The 23,360-nt window shown below is 41.2% G+C and overlaps 1 protein-coding gene across 1 annotated transcript; it reads left to right on the top strand.

Moving 5' to 3' along the window:
- Positions 1–3,339: 3,339 nt before the first annotated feature.
- Positions 3,340–11,123, top strand: LOC134347573 (toll-like receptor 8). Its single transcript, XM_063049926.1, has 2 exons — positions 3,340–3,384; positions 7,727–11,123. The coding sequence occupies exons 1-2, from the start codon at positions 3,349–3,351 to the stop codon at positions 10,868–10,870; spliced, it is 3,180 nt and encodes a 1,059-aa protein (XP_062905996.1). The 5' UTR covers positions 3,340–3,348; the 3' UTR covers positions 10,871–11,123.
- Positions 11,124–23,360: the final 12,237 nt, after the last annotated feature.

Consider the following 23,360-nt stretch of genomic DNA (forward strand, 5'->3'; position numbering starts at 1 on the left):
ACTTGACTTCAGGCCAAACCTGGACATACTGAAACACAGCCGATCGGTAAGTTCCAAGAAGAGGAACATGCAGTCATGCAAAACCGCAGTTTTTGAGTGCCACTGTAAATCAAAGATCCTAACAGGACACCAGTCACCCTGAAAAGGAAAATAAAGACATTAGAATAGGATGAATCTAACTATTTCACTGATGGGCTGGGAGAAGTCGCCCTCCGGTGCCATCTTTAGATCCACACACTCCGTCCAAGTTGAGTTGACAAGTTCTGTCTGTGACCGCATGAGCATTCTGGTTTTTTTCCATGCCCCAGATACATTCAGGTTAGTAAGTTAATTGGCCAGTGTAAATTGCTCCTGTTGTAGGTGTGGTGATAGGTGAATCAAGGGCTGGGAGGGCAAATGTTGATGGAATGTGAGAGAGAATAAGTCAGAGGGAATAAGACTCATTGGGAATGCTCTGAGAGCCATCTTAGATTCAATGGGCCAAATGACCTCTATATTATATAAAAGAATATGGGAAATGGTTCAATCTTACAGCTTAGAAAGCATTGCAGCCCATTGTCTTTTAAAGTCATTCAGTTGGTCCACACTTGTTCCCCATTGCAAAGAATATTGTTCTCATTTTGAAATATAGATCCCATTCTCCTTTGAAAGTTATATGGAATCATAAAACTCACATTGTTAAGAAGAAACTCCTCTCCCCTTACTTGCATTTATCTTTATTCTATCTTCTGGTTATCTTATCAACGTCCTGGCCAAAGTCTATTTCTTGGCCAACTCGACAAATGTTATCGTTGTTTATTTTTTAGCTAAATATATCCTTTTTCTGGGCCTAAAAGGGAGTCAGTATTTGTTCCATTTCACCTGCGATTAGATTTTTTGCAATACATTCTTCACTGAGTCCTGTAGATTTTATGATACTCTAAAGCAGTCATTTTTAAAAAGGTTCTCATGACCCTTAGGGTGTTAAAAATAAAACCATACTTTCAAAACAAATGGCCGTTCTACAGACTGGAGAAGTTGTTGTTATTATTATTGGGTCACCTGGATCAACCATTGTTACACTTATACCAATCCCTTTTACCTACTTTAGGTCCATAACCTTGGATATTTAAGTGGCTGCCTACATGCTTCTCAAATATTGTGATTGCATTTAACACAGCACACAAAAGTCTTGAGGAACTCAGCAGGTCAGGCAGCATCTATGGAGGGAAATGGACAGATGCCATTCGGGTGAAGAACCTTCATCAGGCCACTGTCTCCCATACTATCAAAGACCTCATCACCTGTGGAGATCTCCCCTTTAGGGCCTCCAACCTGATTGTTCCCCAAACCCACATTGCCTGTTTCTACTTCATACCCAAGGTTCACACCAAAGCTGCTCCAATTGTTTTTGCCTGTTTCTGCACCACCAAACTCGTCTCGTCATAGTTTCTTGTCCTCCTGGGTTCAGTCCCTTCCTGCCTACGTATGTGATACTCACTTGCTCTCTCTCCATCACTTCAAGAGGGATGTTATGTTGAAGTTGTATAAGACATTGATGAGACATAATTTAGAGTATTGTAGGCAGTTTTGGTCACCTACCGACAGGAAAGATGTAAATAAGGCGAAAAGAGTACATAAAACATTTACAAAGATGTTGCCTGGTCGGGAGGACCTGAGTTATAAGGAAAGATTGAATAGGTTAGGACTTTATCCCATGTAAGGTAAAAAATTGAGAGGAGATTTGATAGGTGTATACAAAATTATGAGGGGAACAGATAGGGTAAATTGTTGTTATTCCTCTCCATGCCTTGTGGCGCATCAAGTGGCAACCTCTGCCATTTCCTTAGCATTTCTCTGGGTTGTTTTTACAAGGCCAAGTTGCTAGCTTGATGCTCAACCCAGCACAGTTGGAAAGCATGCAAGGGGCCAGCTGGATTCGTACCTGGGACCACTTGCCTTGAAGCCTGGTGCAGATACCGTTAAACCACCAGCCGGCAGTAGGGGAAAATACAAGCAGGCATTTTCCACTGAGGTAGGGTGGGACTGCACCAGAAGTCATGGGTTAAAGGTGAAAGGTGAGAAGTTTAAGGGGAACATGAGAGGAAACTTCTTCACTCAGAGGGTCGTGAGAGTGTAGAAGGAGCTGTCAGCGCAAGTGGTGCGTGCAATCTTGATTTCAACGTTTAAGAGAAATTTGGATATGTACATGGATGGTAGGGGTATGGAGAGCTATGGTGCCAGTACAGGTTGATGGGAGTTGGCATTTTAAATGGCTTAGTGAAGGACCTGTTTCTGTGCTACGCTTCTCTATGACTCTAACTTAAAAATTCAAGATAGCCCAACTGTTTGTGATTTTGCTTTACAATGGCAGAGGACGGGGCCTGGCAGGAGGGTGGTTGTTGTAGAGATTGTGCATGTCTATAAATAAAAATAGAAATATCACTAATGTGGGATTTTGAAATTGTTTAACCACGTTTTCCTAATAATCTAGCCATCTGTTGAGTGAGAAGAAAGGAACAATTTTGATTACACTTTCGATGAGAACTGCAACTGGATTATTTAGGGCCATACACAAGCCCACAAAATACCAACAGGTGCAAATTGCATAAAAGGTGGTGGTTTCATAGTCTCCCAGCTCTCTCAGAGCTCTGTCCAAACAAGGAAGATGTTTTCTGGTCTTAAGAGGAACTTTATTCACTTCTCTATACATAACCAAAAGACTAAAATGAAAACAACCAAATGTTGTTTAAGAGGAACATTGTTTTTCTAAGAAGGAATATTTTTTTCAGGACTTTTCATTGCACTGAGGATGCCTGATATCCTTCGATTGAAGTTAGTCAACAAGAAAAATCAATGCTATTCCCTTTAGGAGTTTAGCAGCCACAGATTTGGAGATGAACCATTTACTTTGTGTTGCTTTACCTTCAAATAATGTGGGCAATGGAAAAATCATCAGTATGTGGAATGGTTGTTCTATCATCATACCACCAGCGATAATAGGGTTCATGATTTACCTTTGTGCTTCACAGGGAAATACTTTCAATGTTTCCCATTGTTAAGGTATTTATGTTTGCTTACAGCTGATAACTTCCCTGCACATCCATTCACCACTTAGCTGAATTCCTGATTTAATTGTGGTTAATATCTGGGCATGGTTATTCTGTCCAGTGTGGCTTTGGTAGCTTCTCAGACTAATTTTAGTCACATCTAGAGTTTTGCAATACGTAAGTAAAAACTATTGGGGCAAATGAAATATTGCCTTGACGTAGTAGCTTGAGCTGAACTGCTGGTGTTGTTCCTCTTCGATTAAACACACACTTCCCCAATTTTGTCTTTGCACCCATCTACTAAGATCATTGCATTTTAATGCTAGAGGAAGCCTCCAGCAGAGACTCTATAATGGTGAGCAAAATCTTTCCTTTACTGAATTGTTTCTGTTAAGCAGACTTGATTAAAGTTGGGTATTTTAACCCTAATTGGTAGCACAAAGGGGCTGTAAAACTTACTTGTCCATTTATAGTACTGGGCTTTCAGTTGCTTGGTTTGAAGTTATGGGTTTGTAGACCTTACAATGACTCATTTGGATGTACAGTAGGATTTTATGGGATATTTTGATGCAGGAAATAATTAATGTTGAGCATTTTTGTGAATCGACCTATATTGTTGTAAATCATAAGATTCTCTGCATTAAATGTGAATATGTAATAAAATAACTTCAGCAACATTTTGCTGATTTCTGGAAGAGGTTTCCTGCTCCAAGAACAATTTATTTATCTCTGTTAGATAAAGTTGAAGGATACATAACTATATCACATTAAAAGGAAGATTTCTATTGATTGGGAATTATAAGATAGGAAAAGATAGCCTAGCTGGGTGATAGATATGATTATTGATCACTGAACTATCAATTGCTTTTTCTCATGAGCTCTTACACATGCAGATATCTCTGAATTCTGAAAGGCTAATTGCAAACAGAATTGTGATCTCTCTAGGAAAATGATCCATCCATGCCTTGCTTCAAACATTATCAACATTAAGAAAGCTGAGTTGTAACAAGTGATAACAGCAAGGACATTTTATGCTGAGACCGGGTGATGCATCAGGAAGTTTAATTCCCAGTGTTGCATTTTTAAATGTGGAATTAAAATAGTAAGTTCTCATCATACATGGTTAACTAGTTAAGACTTATACTCTTCCCTAAAGCAGATAATCTTTGAAAACTGTTTCAAAACATGAAGAATTATAACTACTGATATAACTGGTTTGTTGAAATACTGTATATTGCCAAAAAAACATGTCATGGAGCCACAAAAAGTCAAACTAATTGATCTGTTTGGTAATGTAGTATCTTACATTAATTGACTTAGACCTCAAAAAAAAATCAGGCTTCCTGGGTGCATGGTTATGTTATGGTGAGTGCTATCACACTCGCCACCCTTCACAGTGGCGTTGTAGTCCTTCGCAAAGTGACTCACAGAAGCTCAGCTTTTAAAGTGAATTCCATTCTCTTTGAGAAAGGCCTTTCCTTCATTGAGAGTCTTTGCTCTAAAGCCGCTGCATTGCCTGAGTGGGTGTGGCTTGTTATGAATGGGTCAGTTCTTCACTGGTCCACCACTCTTCTTTACAGAGGAGTCCACATGCAAACCCTCAGCTGAGGAGATCTCCATCCTGCGGACAGACATCGTGCTCTATGTTCTTCAGTTCTGTCTGATTTCCTGGGTGCACTGCTGCTACTCAGAACAGTGAAGCTGGGGTAGATTCCTTTGCGTGCCTCATAGCAGATGAACCTGGTGAGGTAATTAAGTGGAGGAAAATACCCTCTGTTTTCTTCCTTGAATCTCATGCCAATGGATATTCACTTTTCTGTAGTCCCTGGAGGAGTTTCTCCACTATGGGGCTAATGCCACAGGCAGTTTCCAGGTAGGCCAAACCCGGCAAGTACCCTTTGTCCTTAAGAAACTGAAGTTCCATTAGAAAGGTTTCCCACTTCTCCTTAACTTGACCTGGCCCTTGGCAGAGTTTCTAGGAAAATCATCTAATTTCTTAAATCGAGACCTCCCAATAATTTCGGATGCGGTGTAACATACTTGGAGCCATTCCCATGCCTTCTCTAGAGCTGTCACAGGGACACTTACATGCACTGAGGGTATCCTCCTGACGTCCTCACTGGATTCTTTGCCAAGCCACCTTGCCAGTAGATCCGGCACTTCTGTCGCGGTGAGGCAAAGCTCCTCAGTGGCATTGTTGAATGACGACTGCCACACTCTGTAGCTCTCAAGTTTGCCATCAAACTGGTAAAGGCTTGTGCTCACTAAGTCACAGTGAGCCAGATATTGTGCAAGGGGCTCTGTTGCAGGTGCCAAACTGGTAGAAGCTGACTTGTTCTGGGAACATACGACTCTGCTGTAGCATTCAGTGGTGAGCTGTGGAGGTGGTGAGATGTCTTTGCATCCATCCACTGCTCATTATCCCTGTGGTGGGCCCTTGGGTTGGTATTTTTGGGAAGAGGTATGAAGGTATCAATAAATGTATCATCAGCCATAGGTGATTTACTGGCTCTGGTGGGTTGTCGGCATGAGCCATCAACTGGAAGGAGATTGCCACATAATAACGCTGCCACCAGGAAACACTGAAGTCAGGGAAGTGGCAGGAAAAGCTGCTGGGCTCTCTGACACGTGAAGTTCAAGCTGTGCTTTCATGTATTCGCCTGTACACTCCACAATGTCCTTTTCTGACACAGCTTTGCTGTCCCTTTCCAATTTCGTTGCTCCCTCCAGTTCTTCAGCTGCCTCTAAGGCCTCAGCCTGTGCGATGGCTACAGCTTGCTCTCGGTGCAGGGTAAGTGCGCTTAGTTCAGCCTCTAAATTTACCTCTTCCAATTGCACTTCTGCTTTTTCTATCTTAAGCTTTGCCTCCTTCTCAGCAAATGAAGTGCATTCCTTTGCCGCCTCTATCCTTGCGTGGACTCTTGCTGCTGCACGAGCTGACAACGCTGATGTATGAGAACTCTAAGATGTGGAGATAGAAGCACCTTGATTCTGTTCCATGATGCAGTTTTTTTAGATGTAAGGAGGTTTTAGCTGTAGCTGCAGTTGTTGAAGCACCTGCTGATCTCTACTTTTTCACTGTACTGCCCTTGCTGAGTTATTGTAACATCAACTAGACAGTCAGCCAAACTCCATTCAAAAATGACATGAGAGTCAGGATACAGCCTCCTAGCTCCTTGGTTTTATTGTAGACTCAATGGTATAACATAGTGAATAAGGAGTAAAACTGGAAAAACAACACAATTCAGTGCAATTACCACATTGCTCCATTCACACAAGTAAATATACACACATAAGTAAGAACTTAGTTAGGTTTCCTGCAATTAAGTATTATAAGATTCCGACATGTAAGAACTAAAAGTAAATAGTGTATGCAGTCCATTAGCATCTATGTTAGTGTCTAATGAACTCAAAATTAATATTTTATTTCAGCAAAATCTTATTGATACCTTTAGATTAACTTCTAAACAATATAACATCAATTTACAAGCAATGCCTCTGCTGGGAAAACAACAGAATGGCTTTAGATAGAAACTTCTTTAAGCTCCTGACATAGACCTCTAGTCTTCTGCCAGTCAATGTGTTTTTCTACTTCTTATTCTCTGTATTAGGAAGTGACCTAATACAGATCTGAAACTGCTTATTTCAAAATTAAAGCTAAATGTGCTTAATCACATAGAAAAAGAACATAAATCAATTGACTGAAAGGCAGAACAGGTAGAATCTTCTTGTTCCTGGAATTTAAAAACATAGAGGCTTTTAACCAACTGTAGGTTACAACAGAGATCTGGTGGCATTGCCCTGCTGGGATCTTGTAGCAAACCCCTGCCACTGCTGGCTTCTCCAGCAGTGAAACTGTACCACAACATCACACTGCTTGGTTTGCTTCTGAGGGCTGGGGCTAACGGTGCTGCTGTTCCTTGCCGAGATGTGGGGCTCTCCTGCTCAGCCCAGCTGAGTACAGAAGACACCAACTCCCAACTTATCCAACACGGGAAAGGTGAGAGACAGCAGGGTCCGAGTGGTGTGTAGTGGATTGGAGCAGCCACTGCCCAAGCAACGGCCCACACTCACCATGTCAGCCAGGGTGCAGCCCTGAGTCCCCACATCTAACTACTTAGTAGCCACACTGGAGCACCCTCACAGGTAGTCCCTCACTACCAGCTCATATGCTCACACCCACACTAATGGGGTGACAAGATCACTTCCTGCATTTCACTGGTGTGCCAGTGCCAGTGAAGGGCTGATCCCACAACCGGGTTCCCAGAACCACAGCATTGTCAGTAACACACCTTTTAGACCTACAATGCAATAAAAACTAACACCTGTTAGCTCTGATTCCAGGGCTGCTCGCACACCTGGGAATTCTAAGCAACATACTGCTGTGATGAACTTGACACTTGCAAACCCAGGGTAAATAGGATTTTACTCATTCTGATGTCATTAAGTGGTGACAAAAGCATTCGCTTTTGAACTATATAAAAATAAAGCAATGATTTATGTAAACTGTTTAAAAAAAATGCAGACAAACTTCCTGGATTTCTTTTTTTTAAATGGAGGTTTGTGACTCTATTTTCTTGTGACAAAGTTAAGAGTCAAACATGTCTCCTTTCAAAGAAAATTATTACTTTTAAATGTAGAACATGACAAGAAAAATTAACTTCCCTTTTTTTAATTCATTTGAAATGCTTCTTTAGGCAAAAGGAACTCCAGCTCCAATGCTGACTTTAATGTGCTTCCTCCTGCTGCTCAACTTTGTCGTAAATCTGCTTGCAGACAGTTGGATACCCAGAACTCTCCCTTGTGACGTGAGTACAAAGAAAAATGGATCCTCCATTCAATTGGACTGTAGGAATCGCCGCCTTAAAACTGTCCCTGGAAACATACCTTCAAATACGACCAGTCTAAATCTAGCAGACAATCAGATAATGAATATTTCCAGTTCCTCCTTTTCAAATCTCCAATATCTAACCAAGCTAGATCTGAGCTATAACTATCATCCTGACAGTTCAGAGGCGAGAGGCATGATAATTTCAGAGGACAGTTTCTCCTCACTGGTAAAACTGCAAGAATTGTACCTGGATGGAAATAACCTCCTCAACATCCCAAAGGGTTTGCCATCCAGCTTACGAATTTTAAGTCTCAATGAAAATAAGATTTTAAAAATAACGAATAAAAGCCTACCAAATCTCTCCAACATAGAAACACTTTATTTGGCAAGGAACTGTTACCATTACAACCCCTGCAATGTCAACATCCATGTGGGAGATAAGGCATTTTCACGTTACACAAAGCTGAAGAACCTCACTCTTGACTTAAATAATTTGACCTCTGTTCCTGGTTACTTGCCAAAAAGTTTAAGATCACTCCATCTCTCTTTCAACAAGATACAAACTATAAATGACAAGGATTTCAGTCAATTTTTTAAGCTGGAGCTCCTTGATTTAAGTGGAAATTGTCCCAGATGTTACAATACTCTTTATCCTTGTGAACCATGCCCTGGAGGTCTTTCTATACAGATACATCCTCATGCTTTTCGAAGTCTTGCACAATTGAAGACATTATTTCTTTCCAGCAATTCTCTAAAAGAATTACAAAGCAGCTGGTTTCAGAACTGTACCAACTTAAAGGGCCTTTACCTTCGCTTTAATTTCCTTACTTCTGAAATTGCTAATGGTGACTTTTTAAACCACTTGCCTGAACTGGAAGAACTTGATATATCATACAATTATAAAATAATGGCTTATCCACAAAATATAAAGCTTTCAGAAAATTTTTCCAAGTTAGTGTCCCTGAGGAAATTACATATTGAAGGCTACGTTTTCAAAGAACTTAATCATCAGCATCTGCAACCACTGTACAACCTGCATAACCTCACCATCCTAAACTTTGGTACAAACTTCATTAAACAGGCAAACTTATCGATCTTTAATGAATTTAGAGCACTAAGTTTAATATATCTACCAGAAAATAGGATATCACCTCTATCAGGTGATGAAGATCTTTTTTACGGTTCAGTTTACCGAGGTAAGCATTTTCCTTACATGGAATCAGGTTTTAAAGATCCATATTTACTCTTTGAAAATGATCATCAGGTTTATGAATCACATGATGTTAATGATAATTATCATATTGAAAGACCAACAATAAAATGGCCTTGTCAACGTTACGGAAAAACATTGGATCTGAGTGCAAACAGTATTTTCTTCATTAACCCAAAGCAATTTGAAGGCTTTAATGAAGTAAGGTGCCTAAATTTGTCAGAAAATGCGATTGGGCAAGCTTTGAATGGGACTGAGTTTATGACCCTGCCGAATTTGAAATATTTAGATCTTTCTTTTAACAGACTTGATCCAGCTTATGATAATGCTTTTAAAGAGCTGAAGCATCTTGAAGTATTAGACTTAAGTTACAACAAACACTACTTTGTCGTTGAAGGTGTCACACACAAAATGGGCTTTATCAAAAATCTTAAATATTTGAAAGTTTTAAACTTAAGCAGCAATGCCATCTTCACCTTGACAGAATCAGGGTTGAACAGTGGCTCACTGGAGGTTCTAGAATTCAAAAGTAATCGTCTGGATATCTTGTGGAAGAAGGAAGACAAACGTTATAAAAAATTATTTAAAAATCTAATTAATTTAGCACATCTGGATTTATCCTCCAATAACCTTGAGTCTATCCCACGTCATATTTATAAACACTTACCATGTAACTTGACATATCTGTCTTTGAGTAATAACAAGCTAGAAAAGGTTCATTGGAAAGAATTGCAATATTTGAAGAGTCTGCTGACCTTTGATCTCAGTAATAATAAATTAACCGCTGCACCCAATAAACTCTACAGAAGCACCAAATCTCTCCAAAAACTTTTACTTGGAGGAAATAGAATCAGTAAGCTTCCTTTAAGTTTTCTTACAACAGCAAATAGATTAAAATATCTTGATTTAAGCTATAACAGAATTACAACTTTCAATCAATTAATTTTCCCTGCAAGTGAAAAGCTTTTCCTGGAAGTACTGATTTTGAAAGGGAATCCATTTTATTGTACTTGTGAACTGGCGCCACTTATTGCCTGGATTAATACGTGCGACCTGGATATTCCTCAACTGGCTACTGATGTTACCTGCTATTCACCTGAAGATCATCGGGGGCAGAGTATTATTCTGCTTGATCGATATGCGTGTACAATGGATGAAGTTGAAGCTTCATTATGTTTGGCTTCTGCCATTATAATTGTTTCCACTGTGGTTATAATGATTACCCACCATCTGTTTTACTGGGACGTACGGTACTTTTACTATTTCTGCACCTCCCGGTTAAAAGGGCATAGCTATCATTCTCTTGCAATGCATAACTGTTTTTATGATGCTTTTATTGCTTATGACACTTCTGATCTGGCTGTGACAGACTGGGTTGTCAATGAACTATTAGTTCACTTAGAAGACAAAGGAGAAAGGAACCTTTGTTTATGTTTGGAAGAGAGAGACTGGGGCCTAGGCTTAGCTGTTGTCGACAACCTTTCTCACAGCATACACGGGAGCAAAAAGACTGTGTTTGTGCTCACCAGAAATTACGTCAAGAGGGGAACATTTAAAACGGCCTTTCAAATGGCTCACCAAAGACTATTGGATGAAAGCGAAGATGTGATTGTTCTGATCATGTTAGAGCCCGTTTTAATAAACTCAAAGTATCTGAGACTGCGGAGAAGGCTCTGTAGCAGCTCTGTGCTGCAATGGCCAAAAAACCCTAAAAGTGAGAATTTTTTCTGGCAGTGCTTAAGAAACGTAATAGAAACTGACAATCAGTTGAGATACAATACAATTGCCGAGTTCACTTAACTTCAATTGAATAATTTTATTTTTATCCGCAGGCTGAAAATTTAACTGTGTCTGTTTAATTAATTATCCTCAACTACATCTGGACCACCTTAAGCCCAAGTATGTCTCCCTTCCTTGGATTACCAGTAATTCTATATTTCTCAGAAGGGATTAATTTAATTAGGCACTGTTAGCTTAATTAGTCTGTGTTCTTTGTTCATCTTTTTTTCTTGGTTATAAACAGTAAAACTATCCCCTCTGACGATACCTTTCAGCTCCTTCCATCTTCACTGTGTGGACCTCACATTCACTTTTCTGCCCTCAAAATTAGGTCACCCTACTGTCAATCTCCAGCTGATCTTCCACTGTTGTTTATTGCACTCCCATCCAACTTCCAACATTATAAAACCTACTTTTTCCTTTCAGCCTACCATCTATTCTCAGTTTCTTCTACTGTTAAACTCGATTCTCTTTTGGTGTGGCACAGTTGCAAAGTTCTGGAATGCACGGTTGCTTTGCAATTTCAAGCACACTTCTCCCACTCACATCCATTTGAGGCCTACCAGTCTTCTTCTTTACATAGACAACAAAAACTGCAGCGATCAGTGACACTAATAAATTCTTGTGTAACCACACTTCAGTTCCTCCTTGGCCTCCCTACTGTTTATGCACCAACTATTCCATGAACAAAGATTCCCTTTGGTATTTCTCTGCCTTTTCTCCATCTAGAGGAGTCAATTTCTGCCGGAATGTCTGTGAAGCCTGTTGCTCCCCACTCACAATCAATCTATGATTGACATCTCTTGTTAACTACTTAACCAGCATGACAGCCCAGATAAGACATGATTATCTCTAACTTAACAAACGCAATCATATTTACTGCTGACAAAGATGTGGGATTTTTAGTGTTGCTCTCATGAGCCTCCCAGCTACCAGGCCAGGTTGATGTTTGAAACATTGCAAGTCTGTTGGCTACTGCACTCAATGTTCTCTGCAATATTCAATCAATCATTCAGATCATTTTCTTCAATCACCTGGAATTCGCTCACTCTTCTCCCTCAGCTACAAAAGTTAAAATTCTGCCTTTAAAAACCATGCAAATATACGTATGCCTTTGTGTTCTTCTCTTCCTTCACCCTCCGTACATTGCATTGTTTTTATTGCAACAAAATTACCCTAATGCTTTCAATAGCTATCAGCTGAGGAAGTCAGATTACAATCAAGACTTGACTGCACTATTTCAGTTATGTACATAGAATTATGAACTTTTAACTTTTACACATGTCATGAGTTCATTCGCTCACAAAGGTGTTGTAGATGTGTTTGGAATCAACTGGCCATTTCCCTTTCCATTCTTTGTATACTTCATACAATTTGAAGGTTGTATAGTGTATACACACTTTGATAATAAATGTACTTTGAACTTTCTATTTGCATGGTGCTTTACAAGAAAGTAACAGGCATGTTATTGGAGGCCTGAATGCATGAAGGATAATGGGAAATTAACCTTCCAAACTCATTCTGATTTGACCTACTAATTGTTTATGGTGATAGGAAGTCATATTACTGCCACCTTGATTACTTAACACATCTAAAAATGTGCGGTTTATAAACATAGTTCACATTTTAATTACCTAAAGATATATTCTGTTCTAGCACATAAATACATATATTTTGTTGTTCTATTTATTTCATGCTGCCTCAATAAACTACTTTTACCTTATTCACCGCGTCTAATATTCCATTTCATTTTCATGTCTGGAAAAATCTTGTGGATGAAACTCAGGATGGTAAGAAGGTTTTCTTCCAGAAGTAGAAGAAATTACACACATCAAAGTTGCTGGTGAACGCAGCAGGCCAGGCAACATCTCTAGGAAGAGGTACAGTCGGCGTTTCAGGCCGAAGGGTCTCTGCCTGAAACATCGACTGTATCTCTTCCTAGAGATGCTGCCTGGCCTGCTGCGTTCACCAGCAACTTTGATGTGTGTTGCTTCAATTTCCAGCATCTGCAGAATTCCTCGTGTTTGAGCAGAAGAAATTAGTTTATTTTCAAAAGAGAGTGAGCTTATTTGCACAACCATTAGAATAAACTGATATAAATTTTATATAATGTCAGTAACTCATGGGGCCACATGGAAAGCAGTCTTTAAAATAATTCTTCTATCTGAATGGTAGCAGGAGAAAGAAGTGCTGGGATCACTTTCAGAAAATTCTGGGGATATTTACTAGGTCAGACAGTACCTGTGGAGAGAGAAACAAAGTTGATATTCCAGGTTATCAAAACCAGGTGAAGTGGGGTAATAGTGATGTTTTAAGTTGCAGAGGGGGAGTGGAGAAGCAACAAATACAAAGGAAATATCAGGTAGAAAAAATGCATGAAACAGATTGGTGTCAAGAGAGAGAGTGCTGAAGACTTGTTAGTGGAACCGATCTTCCTGGCAGAAGTGGAGAGAAGCAAAAACAAACCATGCTAGAACCTTAGGATTTAGAATACAGTAGTTTGTGAAAATCCAAAATAAAGAGGAATTCTGGGAAGGCCAAATGGATCTACAACGTCTTGGAGATAGTAAAACTGAGTTACATCAAAACCTGCCGCTGATTGAAAAGCAAAAAATTAAAATAAAAACAAACACAAAAGCTGGAAACTTGAAACAAGAAGAAAAAGTGTTAGAAACATTCATCAGGCCAGACAGCATCCATGGAGAGAGAAACAGATCCAATGTCCCAGGATGACAACCTAAAAGTCATGCTCTTCAAATGCCAGACCTGACATCAATCTCTGTTCTTCAACAGGAGAGATTCTAAAGAAGCTGGAGATCTTGCACCACACACACAGTATACAAAGGAACTCAGCAGGTCAGGCAGCATCTATGGAGGGAAATGAACATTTAACTTTTAGGCTGAGACCCTTCATCAAAACAGGAGTACACTCCTTCCCCTCCCCCCACTTTCTCATTATGGTGTCTGCCCCCATCTTTTCCAGTCCTGATGAAGGATCTCAGCCTGAAACACTAACTGCTCATTTCCCTCCATAAATGCTGCCTGGCCTTCTGAGTTCCTCCAGCAGTTTGTGTGTAATTTTCAATTTTTATTCTAGAATTGGTCATTACTAACATACAAAAAACAGGTAACACACATCAAAGTTGCTGGTGAACGCAGCAGGCCAGGCAGCATCTCTAGGAAGAGGTACAGTCGACGTTTCGGGCCGAGACCCTTCGTCAGAACTAACTGAAAGAAGAGCTAGGAAGAGATTTGAAAGTGGGAGGGAGAGGGGGAGATCCAAAATGATAGGAGAAGACAGGAGGGGGAGGGATGGAGCCAAGAGCTGGACAGTTGACTGGCAAAAGGGATATGAGAGGATCATGGAACGGGAGGCCTAGGGAGAAAGAAAGGGGGAGGGGGGAAAAACCCAGAGGATGGGCAAAGGGTGTAGTGAGAAGGACAGAGGGAGAAAAAGGAGAGAGAGAGAAAGAATGTGTGTATATAAATAAATAACGGATGGGGTACGAGGGGGAGGTGGGGCATTAGCGGAAGTTTGAGAAGTCAATGTTCATGCCATCAGGTTGGAGGCTCCTCCAACCTGAGTGTGGCTTCATCTTTACAGTAGAGGAGGTCGTGGATAGACATATCAGAATGGGAATGGGACGTGGAGCTAAAATGTGTGGCCACTGGGAGATCCTGCTTTCTCTGGCGGACAGAGTGTAGGTGAGCGTAGCAGAGCGTACCGCTTCCTAGAGATGCTGCCTGGCCTGCTGCGTTCACCAGCAACTTTGACGTGTTTTGTTTGAATTTCCAGCATCTGCAGAATTCCTCATGTTTGCGATACAAAAAACAGGTTGGTCTTTCGGAACCATTGACCTCTTGAGTTCTCGATAGCTGTTTCTGGAGATTTCATTGGGGTTGTTGAAGGAAAGCAAGTATCCATTATCAGGGACCCCCACCACCAAGGTCATGCTCTCTTCTCAGCGCTGTTATTAGGAGGAAGCTACAGGAGCCTCAGGACTCTCACCACCAGGTTCAGAACCAGTTATTATCTCTCAGCCATCAGGCTCTTGAACCAGTGGAGATAACTTCTGTCTCATCGCAGAACTGTTCCCATAACTTTTGGACTCACTTTCAAGGACTCTTCATCTTATCTTCTCGATATGACTTGCTTATTTACTTATTATTATTTTATTATTATTCCTTTTTTTTGTATTTGCACAGTTTGTTGTCTTTTGCACACTGGTCATTTGTCTGCCCTGTTGTGTATGGATATTTAAATTGATTCTACTGTGGTTCTTCGATTCACTAAGTATGCCCACAAATAATTGAGTCTCGGGGTTGCATAATGTGACAATAAGTATCTTGACAATAAATTTACTTCGAACTTTGAGTGTAATAACTCCCAAAAAAACCCAGATAGGTCAGAGTGGGAATAGGAAAGAAAAAGACAGTGATAGGAACTATAAGGTTTTAAAAACTGAAGATTTTGCATGACTTCATTTTCTTGTAATGTTTTAACAATTTTTTAAAAAATCATTTTCTCATGTGCTTTTGAATGTTTTATGAGATAGATTCCCAGAAAAATTTTAAAAGGGTTCCTCAGCTGCATTTGCTCCATCAGTCCCACTCTAAGTAAGATGCAGAATAGCTAAAGGTTCAAGAGTTTAAATTGTGAAAAGCAAGCACACGTACAGGGAAGAGGTTCAAATAAGGTGGTAGCATTTAGCTGGATGTTCATGACATTTACTTGATGGGGTGGGACTTCATGATCCATATTCAAAGAGACATAGACTCTTAAATATCAGATCTAAGTGACTGATACCTTGTCAGTAATAGTTGTGCTACATTCCTCTTCTGGCCATGGGGCTGCTCTTTGTAAAATATCATTGCACAATGCAAACAGAAAATATCCTCCGCCCGATTGATTTTCGGACCTGAAACATTTGGAGCTACTTGTGTTGATCTTCAAAAATGATGGGTTTCAACATATAATTCCTCAGCTGGAAACTGGATGAAGTGTACCAGCATAATCTCTGAAGGCTGTGAAGAATAGGCTTTTAAAGTTCAAAGTTCAAACTAAATTCATTATCAAAGTACAGACAGTAAATGCCACCATATACAATCCTGTGATTTACAATCCTGTGATTCGGTTTTCTTCTGGGCATGCACAGTAAATCCAAGAATCACAATAGAATCAATGAAACACCACACCTAACAGCATGGACAAACAACCAATGTGCAAAAGACAACAAACTGGACAAATACAAAAGAAAAAAAAAAGCAATAAATATCGAGAATATGAGATGAAGAGTCCTTGAAAGTGAGTCCATAGTTGGTGGGAACAGTTCAGTGACGGGGTGAGTAAAATTGAGAGACTTTATCCCCACTTGTTCAAGGGCCTTATAGCTGGGGGGAATTAATTGTTCCTGAAACTGGTGGTGTGGGTCCTGAGGCTCCTGTACTTCCTGATGGCAGCAGTGAGAAGAGAGCATGATTTGGGTGGCGGGGGTTCTTCATGATCGATGCTGCTTTCCTGTGACAGTGCTCCATGTAGATGAGCTCAATGGTGGGGAAGGCTTTACCTGGGACGGACTGGGCCATATCCACTAGTTTTTGTTGGACTTTCCATTCAAGGGCATTGGTGTGCTCATACCAGGGCTGCGATGCAGCCTGTCAAAATAATCTCCGCCACACATCTATAGAAGTTTGTCAAAGTTTTAGATATCATGCTGCATCTTCATAAACATGTAAGGAAGTAGAGACGCTGCCATACTTTCTTCATAATGCTGGACCCGGGATAGATCCTCTGAAATGATAATACTGAGGAATATAAAGTTGCTGACCCTCTCCAATGCTGATCCTGTTAATGACTGGTTCACAGACATCCAGTTTTCTCCACCTGGAGTCAATAATAAGCTCCTTGGTCTTGCTGACATTGAGTGAGAGGTTGTTGTGGCGCCACTCAGCCAGATTTTCAGTCTCTCTCCTATGTGCTGGTTCATCACTACCCTTGATTTAGCCAGTGACAGTGGTGTCGTTAACAAACTTAAATATGGCATTGGAGCGGTGCTTAGCCTCACAGTCATAAGTATAAAATGAGTAGAGCAGGGGGCTAAACGCACAGCCTTGTGTTGCATCTGTGCTAATGGAGATTGTTGCCAATTTGAACTGACTGGGGTCTGCAAATGAGGAAATCAAGGATCCAAAAGAAATATTGAGGTTAAGTTCCTGAAGCTCATTGATTAGCTTTGAGTGGATGGTAATATTGAATGCTGAGCTGTAGTCAATAAAGAGCATCCTGATGTCTGCAGTTTTGTTGTCCAGATGTTCCAGGGTTGAGTGAAAAGCCAATGAAATGACATCTGCTGTGGACCTGTTGTGCTGAAAGGCAAATTGGAGTGGATCCAAGTCGCTTCTCAAGCAGGTGTCGATATGTTTCATCACCAACATCTCAAAGGGCTTCAACACAGTACTACTGGACGATAGCCAGTGAGGCAAATTACCACCTTCTTCTTAGGCACCAGTATCAGTGAAGCCTGCTTGAGGCAGACAATAGACAATAGACAATAGGTGCAGGAGTAGGCCATTTGGCCCTTTGAGCCAGCACCGCCATTCACTGTGATCATGGCTGATCATCCACAATCGATACCCCGTTCCTGCCTTCTCCCCATATCCCTTGACTCCACTATCTTTAAGAGCTCTATCTAACTCTTTCCATTCAGAGAATTGGCCTCCATTGTCTTCTGAGGCAGAGCATTCCACAGATCCACAACTCTCTGGGTGAAAAAGTGGGTACATCAGACTGCCAAAGTGAGAGGTTAAGGATATTGGTGAACTCTCCAGCCAGTTGATCAGTACAGGTATTTTTGTACCCAGCCAGGTACCCCATCTGGGCCGGATGCTTTCCATGGGTTGACCCTCCTGAAAGATACGTTGGTCTCAGAGACTGAAATCACAGGTCAGCAGGGGCTATGGGAATTCATGAAGGTTCCTTTAAACCCAAGGAGCCAAAGCTAGATGTGTCTTTATGGGTGTACTGTGGAGTTCCTTAAAGCAAAGTCATTGCCACAGCTGCTGAAGTAAGTGAGTATTTAACTTGAATAATGACATGTTTGGAAATTTTTTAAAAAGCAGCAGACTGGGAGAATAGAATCCTTTCCCAATGATATGTTTGACCTTTAATGATAGCTGCTTGGTTACATTCAACTGCTTTCTTGATCTTGGGGTATTGTACTGTTTGGTAAATTGAAATTTGCTTTACATATTGCAGCAGCATTCCCTAAAGCAAAAGACGAATTTTAACAACTTGCTTGGCGTATGTATTGACTGGCTCACATTCTGAGTTACTTCAAAACATCTCTCACGATACAAAGCTCAAAAATGGTGGTGATTTCAACAGCAACCTGGCAAGGTTTTTTTTGGTTTATTCAGGATTATGGCCAGAGGTGAATATGTCCATCTCCAAAAGCATCTCCTCACTAAGAACAGGTCTGCTAGGAGCAGGAAGGAAATGATCTTCCAAGGACAATCATTGGAGTAATCAAATATTACTACACAGGATGTGGCTCTTCAACCCTCAGCTCCGTACCAGCCTAAACAGAATTCAAGTTATTCCTAATTCCCAGGTCCAGGTCCATCTCCTTGCAGGTTATTGCTTTTCGTGCTGTATAACTGTGGGTGAGGGTACTCGCATTATCAGTGATCCAAGGCATATCTGAAATAGAAGGAATGGGTGAGAACTTCCTAGCAGGTCAAACTCATTTTGTGTGTTAGCGCAAAATGGACAACAATGAATCAATACTCTGGTTTAAAACCCACCTAATTTATTTTCTCTGTTGAGATTTGTATACAGAGTATAAAATGGACTGCTGCTTTTCTACAGAGTGTCTAGTGCCACTGTGCAAGTAAATGACTTCACCCTTACTCTACTGATTCCATTATCAGGAGCATTGTGATCAGAGAAACCCAGAAGAGACTTTAAAAATCTTCTGTTGTGTTGAGCTGTTGTGCCCTCTCACACAGAATGCCATTAGTTTCTGTAAGCTGTCCCTTTCAGTAGTGACCAGCAGATGGCACCATCTCCCTCCTCCCCTCTCTGTAACGGCCGGCTCTCCTTAACATACCCACAGCATCTCAACCAAATGCTTTGCAAATTACATCTCATCAAGTTTAATTTTCAGCTGAGCTGGCTTCCACCACGTTTCAGGCTTCTGACTTGTAATGCAAATTATATCCTCTCATTCCCCCAGATTTTATTCCATTTAACTCAAATCTGTATCCCTCTGGTTCAGGTCTCCCCTGCTAGCGTAACACCTCCTCCTCATCTATTCTCAGTTCAACACCCCTTATCAAACTTTCCCTGAACACTCTCTCCTTCAAGAATAGTCCCAGCTGATGACGCCTCTGAATCCAGATGCACGTGTCCCTTCACTAACTCCAGTGGAAATCAAGAACAAAGAGGTCTGAAGACAAAAAAGCAACCCTTCAATGGTGTAGCTGTTAGATATTCAGGAATTATGGAATTGTCAGGATCGGAATCAGAATCAGGTTTATCATGTGATGTGAAATTTCTTAACTTAGCAGCAGCAGTTCAATACAATACATAATCTAGCAGACAGAGAGAGAGAAAAAATAATAATAAATAAAATAAAACCTAATAATAATATTCAATTACATATATTGAATAAATTATTTAAAAATGTGCAAAAGCAGAAATACAGTATATTTTAAAAAGTGAGGTAGTGTCCAAAGCTTCAGCGTCCATTCAGGAATCCGATGGAAGAGGGGAAGAAGCTGTTCCTGAATCGCTGAGTGTGTGCCTTCAGGCTTCTGTACCTCCTGCCTGATGGTAACAATGAGAGAAGGGCATGTGGGATGCTGGCGATCCTTAATAATAGACGCTGCCTTCCTGAGACACTGCTCCCTGAAGATGTCCTGGGTACTTTGTAGGCTAGTACCCAAGAGGGAGCCGACTAAATATATAAAACATTAATTCAAATGAGAATTGGTATTTAGTTCTTAATGTAAATTGCAAGCAGTTTGAAGTTAAAAGGATATCTTTATAAACAGACAGTGCTGACTACAGAACACAGGCTGCTGGCCCACAGTAGGGGCTGATTGCTCAAGAGTATGGTTTGCAAAGTGAAGTGACCATATGCATCTGAAATTCTCATATGCACCAGGCAAACATTAGACAATGGGGTTATTTTCGTGGGCCTATATCGAACCAGAGAACACTGGCTAAGTTATTTCACATCGTAGTGACCGAGTTCAAGGAAGCTTGCAGACCAGACTGATTTTGTCACCCAGCACGTCAAACATAGTCAAGGGCATTAATGCTTCACAAATAGATGGGAATATTGTGCACATAGAGACACATCCCTCACAGCATTAATTTTTGGTGCCTGGCATCTCTGTCCTCTGGAGTTTTTAGCCCAGCCTGAGAATTACCTTGTCCCAGCAGAGGTGTTTGACCATTCAGAGGTGTCTCACATTGTGCATTTGTAACTCAGTGGAAGCATTGTCGAGCTAAAAATACTGAAGTAACTCAGCATACACAAACTGTTGGAGGAACTCAGCAGGTCAGGCAGCATCTATGGAGGGAAATAAAGAGTCAACACTATAGGCTAAGACCATTAATCATGACTAGACAGGAAGAGAGCAGAGGCCCTGAAGAAAAGGGTTGGGGGGAAGGGCAGGAGCAGGAGCTGGCAGGTGATGGGTGAATCCACAGGACAGGAGGAAGGCAGGTGGGTGGGTGAGGAAGAAAAGTGGAATAATATGGGAAGTGGGAGGAGATGGATGGGGGAGGTAAATACTAAAGAAGAAGGAATCTGTTGGGTTAGTACAGCAGGACATGGATTAAGGGAAGGAGCTAAAGAACCAAGGCGAGAAGGTGATGAGCAGGGGTTGGGAAAGCAAAGGGGTAATGGGGTCACAGGGAAAAGGAAAAGAGAACATAGAGGAGAAGAGGGAAAGGTGATTACCAGAAGTTCATTTATTTATTTAGAGATTGTTGTCATGAGGGATTTTAACTTCCCCTAATATAAACGGGAACTTTTTAGTGCAAGGGGCATAAATGGGGCAAAATTTGTTATGTGTATAGAAACATAGAAAAACCTACAGCACAATATAGGCCCTTCAGCCCACAATGCTGTGCTGAACATCTACTTACCTTAGAAATTACCTAGGCTTACCCATAACCCTCTATTTCTCCAAGTTCCATGTAGCTATCCAGAAGTTCCTTAAAAGACCCTATCATATGCGCCTCCACCACAGTAGCTGGCAGCCTATTCCACGCACTCACCACTCACTGCGTAAAAAAGTTACCCCTGACATCTCCCCTGTACCTACTTCCAACTGTGCCCTCTCATGTTAGCCATTTCGGCCATGGGAAAAAGCCTCTGACTATCAACACGATCAATGCCTCTCATTATCTCATACACCTCTATCAGGTCATCTCTCATCCTCCACTGCTCCAAGGAGAAAAGGCTGAGTTCACTTAACCTATTCCCATAAGGCATGCTCCCCAATCCAGACAACATCCTTGTAAATCTCCTCTGCACCCTTTCTATAGTTTCCACATCCTTCCTGTAATGAGGTGACCAGAACTGAGCACAGTAGTCCAAGTGGGGTCTGACCAGGGTCGTATATAGCTGTCACATTACCTCTCAGCTTTTAAACTCAGTCCCACGGTTGATGAAGGCCAATACACCGTACGCCTTCTTAACCACAAAGTCAACCTGCGCAGCAGCTTTGAGTGTCCTATGCACTCGGACCCCAAGATCCCTCTGATCTTCCACACTGCCAAGAGTCTTCCCATTAATGCTATATTCTGCCATCATATTTGACCTACCAAAATGAACCACCTCACACTTAACTGGGTTGAACTCCATCTGCCACTTCTCAGCCCAGTTTTGCATCCTATCGATGTCCCGCTGTAACCTTTGATAGCCCTCCACACTATCCACAACACCTCCAACCTTTGTGTCATCAGCAAACTTACTAAACCATCCTTCCACTTCCTCATCCAGGTCATTTATAAAAATCATGAAGAGAAGAGGTCCCAGAACAGATCCCTGAGGCACACCACTGGTCACCAACCTCCATGCAGAATATGACCCATCTACAACCATTCTTTGCCTTCTGTGGGCAAGCCAATTTTGGATCCAGAAAGCAAGGTCCCCATGGATCCCATGCCTCCTTACTTTCTCAATAAGCCTTGCAAGGGGTACCTTATCAAATGCCTTGCTGAAATCCATATACACTTCATCTATTGCTCTACCTTCATCAATGTATTTAGTCACATCCTCAACGAATTCAATCAGGCTCATAAGGCACCACCTGCCTTTGACAAAGCCATGATGACTATTCCTAATCATATTATGCCTCTCCAAATGTTCATAAATCCTGCCTCTCAAGATCTTTTCCATCAATTTACCAACCAGTGAAGTAACTCACTGGTCTATAATTTCCTGGGCTATCTCTACTCCCTTTCTTGAATAAGGGAGCAGCATCTGCAATCCTCCAATCCTCCGGAACCTCTGCTGTCCCCATTGATGATGCAGAGATCATTGCCGGAGGCTCAGCAATCTCCTCCCTTGCTTCCCACAGTAGCCTGGGCTGTATCTTGTCTGGTCCCGGTGACATATCCAATTTGATGCTTTCCAGAAGCTCCAGCGCATCCTCTTTCTTAATGTCTATATGCTCAAGCTGTTCAATCCGCTGTAAATCATCCCTACAAATGCCAAGATCCTTTTCCGTAGTGAATACTGAAGCAAAGCATTCATTAAGTACCTCTGCTATCTCCTCGGGTTCCATACACACTTTTCCACTGTCACACTTAATTGGTCCTATTCTCTCATATCTTATCCTTTTGCTCTTCGAAGAGGGTTTCTTTAATCAATATGTAAACAAGGTAATGAAAGGAGGTGCCGTACTGGACCTGGTGTTGTTTAATGAGCCTGGCCAGGTGACTGACCTTTCAGTGGGTGAATAGTTAGGGAACAGTGACCACAACTCCTTATCTTTCAGCATAGTTATAGATAAGAATAGGTAGGGTCCTTGTGGGAAGAGTTTTAAATTGGAGTAGGGCAAATCACAAGGGGCATGAGGCCAGAACTAAGGAGTTAATTGGGAGCACTATTTTTCTGATGGTATACATGTGGTAGATATTTAATGATCAACTGCACAGAGTACAGATAAGGTTTGTTCCTGTTAGAAAGAAGGACAGGGAAAGACAAGAGAGCCTTGGATGTCCAGAGAGGTGATGAATTTAGTCAAGAAGAAAATGGAAAAGTATGTAAAGCTTCAGAAGTTAGGATCAAACGAAGCACATGAAGAGTATAAAGAAGCCAGAAAAGAACTAAAGAAGGGAATGAGGAAAGCCGGGGGGTGGGGGGGGGGCATGAAAAGTCCTTGGCCAGTAGGATTAAGGTGACCACCAAGGCATTTTATACATGCATGAAGAGGAAGGAAATAACTAGGGAGAGTTGGGACTACTCAATGATAAAGAGGGGAACATTTG

This window comes from Mobula hypostoma, chromosome 6 (assembly GCF_963921235.1).
Source record: "Mobula hypostoma chromosome 6, sMobHyp1.1, whole genome shotgun sequence".
NCBI lineage: Eukaryota > Metazoa > Chordata > Chondrichthyes > Myliobatiformes > Myliobatidae > Mobula > Mobula hypostoma.

Bases quoted from the DNA above. Each gene is read 5' to 3' on its own strand.
- LOC134347573 (XM_063049926.1), top strand. From the start codon at position 3,349: ATGCTAGAGGAAGCCTCCAGCAGAGACTCTATAATG. The intron at 3,385-7,726 runs GTGAGCAAAATC...ATGCTTCTTTAG, and splicing joins CCAGCAGAGACTCTATAATG to GCAAAAGGAACTCCAGCTCC.